Below are 7,596 nucleotides of genomic sequence, written 5' to 3'. Positions count from 1 at the left end.
GTGCAAGCATGAACCTGTTAATGTGTATGCATGCATGAACCTGTTTATGTGTGTGTTAGTGTGTATGTGTGTTACATTTGTGAGCATGTACGAGTGTGTGTGTGTGTGTACATACATGTGTGCGTGCGCGCGTGCGTGTGTGCGTGTATGTTAGTTTGGATGGGTGAGCCGATGGATGGATATGAATGGATACATAAGTGTCATCATGTGTGTACGGATACAAATAAATGTGTATCTAAGGGACGGATGGCTGGATGGATGGATGGCTGGATGGATGGATGGATGGATGGATGGATGGATGTTTATGTCACAATATCATGTTGTACTGTAACATTCATCAGTATGTATTTTTTTAAAATATAATAAATTAACTTGACAGTCCAGGCAATTTAACATTAATATTTCATCTACAATATAAGTCGTCCAAGATATGATCACTCAAAAATAACCTGAAAAAATTCAGGCTTGGCAAAATTAAATTGTGCCAAAAATCAAAGAAACCAAACTAACTAAAAGTGACTGCACATGTATTAAGGTTGCAGTTCCTACAAACAATAAAAATACAGACTGACAGCAATTTCTTAAATTATGTGTCAGATGATGCAGAAATTTATTTGACTTTAAATTGGTATGCTGCATGCATGCATTTTAAGTGAAGGCTTTAACACAATGATTATAAGTGAATGAATTTTCAAGTGTCTTTTTGTGTTGAGATAAGGTTTAGACTAAACCTGTATAGTCGGATGTCGACAAGTATTAGAAAGGCCTGCAGAAGTTTATTAATTAAATGGAAAATTCAAATTGCCTTCGCTGTCAGGTAAACTATTTATAGACCATATAACCAGCAAACAGCAAATTACCAATTTTGTTCTGTATTGCCCATGCTTTGTTTTACAACTGTTGTTTTTATGCTTTCATGTGTTGAAGGCTTTTAATGAGGGGTTGTTTGTTTGTTTTATTTATTTCATTTTCTTCAGTGTGGATTGGGGGGGGAGGGGGGGGGTGAAAAACAGCAATAAATGTAACTAGATTATATTTATAATAATTGCATGGCACTTTTTATTCAAGCCATATGATATAATTTGCCCTTTGAGTACAATGACCATCAATTAATGGGCATTTAGAAATTTAGTTCTGTTAATCATTCAAGTTTTAGACCTGCATGCAAAGACCTGAGAATATCAAAGAGAGTAGGCTTTCCAACTTTTTCAAAACCTAGTCGAGGGACACCCAATGACAAAAGATTGAATGACAACAAGCACAAAATTACATCAAGTGATAGGCTACTGCGGTTTTCAAGTCGTAGGCCTAGAATCTAGTAGTAGTAATGTAATAAGGCTCTCAAATTCCCGATTGTAGAATCCAGGACAGTCCGGGCAAATCTGAGACAGCCTGCAAGTGACTATAAAACAATTGTTTTCATCTCTAAATAACAGTGCAGGCGAAAGTGAAAAGTTCAGTTTAGAAATGTTACACACTGAGTTGAGTGAACGAAAATACAAAGGATTTAAACACAATTGTAAGCCAAAATAGATGCAGATGAATTCATTCTTTCTCCTTGTCAAGACATTCAAAACCAATTAATTTAGCCAATAGGCTAGGCCTATATAATCTAGATCTATATCCATTCCACGGAACTAAATTAAACAGTTAGCCTACTTTAGACCAAAAAAAACAACTATAGGCCTTCTTGACCATGCTATGTAAACACTGATATAGATTCTACTTACATGATACAACACACTTTCTCTGCTGCTGACAGTAGTGTTAGATTTAGTCCAAGTCCTGATGAGCTCAGTATAGATCTAGATCGATCTAGATATCTAGGTCCAAAGGTAGATTAAGAGACAGTGAGAAAGGACAAAGTGCAAAAGGAATCAAATTGACACCTCAGACGATCCAGTTAAGGACGCCTCCAGTTACCGCTTCTGCTGAGTCACGCCAAGATCTAGAATCTAGTCTAGATTCTAGACCATAATAGCAAGATAGACTAGATTAGACCTTTTTACGTTACAGTACAGTACAGTCACAGTCAGTTGAGCCTGTGGGAGTCAGAACTGTTCTTGATTCTAAGTTAACAAAAAAGTCAACATCAAATAAATGATATCATGATCTAGAAAATTAGATTAGAAACGCAATACTACTTACGTTGTTTGCGGCACTGCTCCCTTTTTTATTGTCTTCAGTGGTCGCAAAAGAAACTTTGATAACACCATCCCATGGACCCCCCTCTTAAAACCCTTAGTCTTAATACTTAATATGATAGGCCTAGTGCCTACTAGATCTAGATCTAGATTCTAGGCCAAGTACTGATAGTAGGCTAGTGAATCACTAGGCCTAGTGATAGATAGAGCTGGCACTTTCGCCTTGGGGCCACATAGTTACAATTCATAGTGCAAGGTGAGGTCACCCTGCGATTATTATATAAACACAGGAAAAAATTCCCAGTGGTTTCCCCTGTTTCTTACTAACTTTTAACTAGGCTAGAGAGAGAGAAAGAGAGAGAGAAGGGGGATGGGGTGGGCTTCAAATATCAATGAATAGTTATTGAATAGGCCTAGGAAACTAATTTCGGAACAAGGTGTGAATATTGCAAAGCGTTTTGACCTAGGGCCTATATGGCCTTGTGTAATTCCAACTAGAAATAAGGATTCGTGCTAAGTGCGCTTATTCGAGGAAAGGCGAGAAATAATAATATTGTAGCGATCAGGCGAGCCACCGTGCTGTGCATGAATGTTATTAATGAGGTCATCATCATTGCCTCTCTGTGCGACGGATTTTTTCTGCGTAAATAATGCCGCAACTTTCCATGAAAGAACATGAAAGGGCAATTGGAATCACCACGGTCTCCTGACTTGACACCACCAACTGAGCATGTGTGGGACGAACTTGGCCGCCGTTTGTCCCATGGAAGTCCTCTACACAATCTCCATGAGATGAGGCGTTCTTTGACAAATAAGTTGGCACAGATTCCACAAGTGTTCTTTCGGACTCTTGTCAATTCCATGAGAAGACGCTACCTATCCTGTACACTGTATTCAGGCCAATGGAGGACATACACGATACTAAAGCAGGTGTTAAAAAGTCAATTTACCGCTCTGATTTTTGAAAAATGACTATTGCTACTTCATGTTTTTGTGCTCGCGGTGTCATTTGACCTTTTCATTTCATTTCAGCTGTGAATGTTCACAAAATGACCATAGAACGCAATGGTATACAATCTCTTTAAAAAAATAAACACATCACAATTATTTGAATTGTTTTGTAAGTGGTGCGTTTTTAATAACCATCAGTATAGATCTAGATATATAACGATGCTGTTGATGATTGTTATTATTAGGCCTATCATTATTATTATATATGTCTTGCATTCTTGGTTCGTTTCTTGTTGAAAAAAGAAAAAAAGAAAACCCGGACAAATAGCATAGATTATCGTAAGGTAATAGATCTAGATCTAGATCTAAAAATTTATAGGTCTAAGCGTTTGTCGACTTGTAACATGGAGGCATCCTGTCAGAACGACAGACACCCAAAAGATAGATAATAATAATAATAATAATAATAATAATAATGAATTGCATTTATATAGCGCATTTCCACAAAAAAGTGCAGTGGCGGTGGGTGGACCTAGATTTGGGTGGGGCTTCCACTTCTTTACCCCCAAAAAGCAAGCAATAAGAACAAAACAGTGATGATTTTTCTTTATATGTACATGTACTCACAGCGAGCCATGGAATTTTGAGAACCATCCAAACGAGAAAGAGTCACATTTGTCTTCCATCTCTTTGTTCTACGTTTAATTCTTCTGGATGGTTGGGACGAAACCGTTTCACCTCCAAATTTCTCTAATTACTTTTTATCTGATGAAAAAGTTGCCTCGAAAGTGGTATGATGTAATTAATAACTGTTAAATCTCAGCGGCACAAACACACAGCACTCCAAAAACATACCGTCTGTGAGGTGAATAGGGTCGTGTTGTTGCGGAAAATAGAACGCGACTAACAAAGGCCCAATGGGCACATAGGTAACTGTGTCACTGGGGGAAAGTGTGTCATAAACTTTCAGCCCATTGTCTGGGCAGGGAGAGCGTGAGCCCTCTGTGCAGTGTTATTTTTAAAAAGTCTTCTACCTTTTTACAAGAAAAGAGTTTCATTAAAAACGGGCGTGGTAACCGGCCTAGGCCTCGGAACCGGCTTGTTCTTTCTGAGCCCTAACGACATTTGATTGGCTGTTAGGTTACTATAGTTGTTGGCAAGCCGCCAAGCTCATCACTCTGTGTTCATTGCGTGCGATCCTAACGGGTTTCAACTGCTTATTTCGTTATTTAAGAAACTTTCATGAAATAAGGGATAGAGTTGGAGTGGGAAAAGGGGTGGGGTGGGGGGGCTCAAGCCCGTAAGCCCTTCACTACCCACCGCCACTGAAAAAGTGCTCACCGCGCAGTACAATAACACAAAGAACATGATATGCAGCACACTGCTCCTATAGTAATCCCCCCCCCCCTCTCTCTCTCTCTCTCTCTCTCTCTCTCTCTCTCTCTCTCTCTCTCTCTCTCTCTCTCTCTCTCTCTCTCTCTCTCTCTCTCTCCCTCTCTCTCTCCAGTACATCCTTGAATAAAGACAATATCCCACAAAACTTACCCAGTCATCCTCGTACACACTGATGACATTACACAGTCATAAATGGTTACAGAACAGAACAGCATTAATAGACGATGCTAAGAGAACATAAAAGATACAGAGAAAAATGATTATTATTATTATTATCATTTTATCATTATCATTATTATCATTATTATTATTATTATTATTATTATTATTATTATTATAATTATTATTATTATATGAGTATACAGTGGAGTCCACTTATAACGAGTCCGGAAAAAAACGAGAAGTCTGTTATAAGGGCACTATTCAAAAACCCCGTTTTATCACCTCTTTACCTTTGTAAATAAAATACTGCTATAGCGTTATCAGACAAACATGCGAGCCGGTTATAGCGGAATATTGCTGCTGCTGTGCTCAATGCATGGGCCAATTATACATGCAAAACCTCGCCAGTTGAGAAACTTGATGATCTTGCGAAACAAAGAATATGACAGCATATGTTCGTCAACAATGAAGGCCGGAGCCACTGAGTGAGGATGGTGTGGCATGCGCAGACAAGCAGAACGCATCGCATGATATGCCAGCGCGAAAGCCTAGTTTAGATTATCAAGGCCTACCATGCCTCTCACTTCTCCGATGCGGGGATGAAGAGTTAACAGCAATGGGATGGATGGAGCGAATGTATGACGTGCGCAAGCAGACAGAATGCACCACAGGGTGGAGCAGGGTGGGGAAAACACAGCAGGCGAGTTAGCCCAGAGCCTTTTCTTTCTGATCACCAACGTGAGCTGTCAGTCCACATCGCTAGATCTAGCGCTAGAGAAAGAAACCTGATTCGATTTTTGATCAAGTAAGACCTAGAGGTCATGTTGAATCAAAATCATCATCAGTGGAGATACTGAGATAGCAAAAGGAAATAAACAGAACACTTAAACTCATAGATTAGGCCTACTTTACAGTTTCTCTTGAATTTATTACTGGATTCCTTATAGCGAGAATCCTGCTATAACGGACATTTTGCTCCGGTCCCCTCCCTCTCGTTATGACAGGATTCCACTGTATATAATCATATATAGGCTATATTTATATTATATATATATATATATATATATCATTTTAGATACATAGATAATAGATAGAGGGGACGGGGAGAGAAAGAAAAAAGAGAGAGAGAGAGAGAGAAAGAGAAAGAGAGAGAAAGGGGGGGACAGACAGACAGACAGACAGACAAACAGACAGACAGACAAACAAACAGACAGACAGACAGAGGGGGGGACGAGAGAAGGAGAGAGAGGGGATCGAAGGGTGGATGAATGGAGAGAGAGAGAGAGAGAGAGAGAGAGAGAAAGAAGGGGAGAGATAAAGAGAGAGAGAAGTGAAGAGAGAGATAGAGATCAGCGAGAGATAGAGATCAGCGAGAGAGTGAGAGAGAAAGAGAGAGAGAGAAAGAGAGAGAGAGAGAGAGAGCACAACGTGCCGATACTATAATAATAATATAGAGATTTGGTGCTGGCTGAATAGCAGAACGGGTCACACAAGACTTTTAAGGCCTACAGAAGAATAAAGACTAAAATTATATTGGAAAAGAGAGAATTTTAAACATGTAATAACAAGATTCTGCCTATCTGCCAGGCTACGTTTTCTCTCTCTCTCTGTCTCCCTGTCTCTCTGTCTCTGTCTCTGTCTCTCTCTCTCTCACTCTCTCTCTGTCTCTCTCTCTCTCTCTCTCTCTCTCTCTCTCTCTCTCTCTCTCTCTCTCTCTCTCTCTCCCGCCTCTTTCTCTGTCTCTCTCCCTCTCTCTCCCTCCGTCTCCCTTATACTCTTTCAGTATTGTTTTGAAAGATACATTGTAAAAAGTAGCATTCATGGATAATGAAATAAACTAGATAATAACGCCAATCGCACTTGTTAAGTTTATTTCGTGGTTACGAGTACGAGATAGCCTGCTATAATATTATATCGGATCACCCTCTATGGGTAGACAATAAGAATGTGGTCGACTTAACATTGACAAGCTTGTTTAAAAGGGGGGAAAATACCAATACAATTTTAAAAACAAAATTAAACGAACTAATTCGGCCCAATGCCGCACAAAATCAGAAAAATAATCTATAAAACGAGGGGAAAAAAAAGTGCGCCGCCCGGGAATCGAACCCGGGTCGCAAGAATGGGAATCTTGCATGATACCACTACACCAGCGGCGCTGGTGACGTTACAGGACAACTTTAGACATATATATTATAGTACTGAACCTGCGCTGTGTAAAATATGTTTTTTCTTTGTTGTTAGATTTTTGTTTTTGTTTTTTGTCGCACACAGAGCACCAAATATTAGTTAACTACAACTTCGTGATGGATTGGGTTTCCTAAACTGATCACATGAAGCAAAGCAATCTTATCTTTATGATGAAACTGAACTGATACGATTTTCGGAAGTTGGCCCCCCGACGAAAACTAATGCGCAGTGGCAATGCGCAAAGGACTGTAAACACACCATAGGATGTACAAATCCAATCTGTCAAAAGGCAGAATTGCGGCGAGTGCTCGAAGAGGTGGGTAAAACCGTGTGTCTTTTTCTTGTTTTCTTGTTCATAGCATATAGTTTCTCTTTATATGTTGTGTTAAAGATGTGTTTTATATTGAAAATGCGTGTTTGTTTCTTAGGGCCTCCAGTACAGCTTGATTTCGAAAGTTACAACACACGAGAGAAGTCAAGCAAATCATTGAAGAACGGGGTTGATTCGGGGGATCAAGCTGCCGAAATGAGGTAGGGTATCTCAATACTGAACTGTCTCAGTGATTACGTTCATGTACGTATCCATTTATTGAAGTTCTTGAGGTTTTTTTACACCATGCGATGCTGTAACACGCGGTGTCCGCTTTGACCCCTGAAATCTAGGGCAAGAAGTCATAACACACATGGCCATGCTCCTCGAAGACGACGAAGAGGTGAAAGTAGAACTGGGATTTTGATTTCGTTCACGCCCCCC

At 39.7% G+C, this 7,596-nt stretch overlaps 1 protein-coding gene and 1 non-coding gene across 2 annotated transcripts in view; one reads left to right on the top strand and one right to left on the bottom strand.

The window, feature by feature from the left end:
* Positions 1-6,740: 6,740 nt before the first annotated feature.
* Positions 6,741-6,811, bottom strand: TRNAG-CCC. Its single transcript has one exon. It is a non-coding gene; the product is annotated as a tRNA-Gly (tRNA).
* A 244-nt stretch (positions 6,812-7,055) lies between these two features.
* Positions 7,056-7,596, top strand: part of LOC101846959 — a 14,232-nt gene continuing 13,691 nt past the window's right edge. The window contains exons 1-2 of the mRNA XM_005097883.3: positions 7,056-7,158; positions 7,271-7,373. Of these exons, the coding sequence (XP_005097940.1) occupies positions 7,107-7,158; positions 7,271-7,373 (155 nt within the window). The 5' untranslated portion in view covers positions 7,056-7,106. The remainder of the gene's footprint in view (positions 7,159-7,270; positions 7,374-7,596) is intronic.

This window comes from Aplysia californica, unplaced genomic scaffold (genome assembly GCF_000002075.1).
Source record: "Aplysia californica isolate F4 #8 unplaced genomic scaffold, AplCal3.0 scaffold00166, whole genome shotgun sequence".
Lineage (NCBI taxonomy): Eukaryota > Metazoa > Mollusca > Gastropoda > Aplysiida > Aplysiidae > Aplysia > Aplysia californica.
Note: the sequence above shows the minus strand (reverse complement) of the source record. Positions and strands in the feature narration are given on the sequence as shown.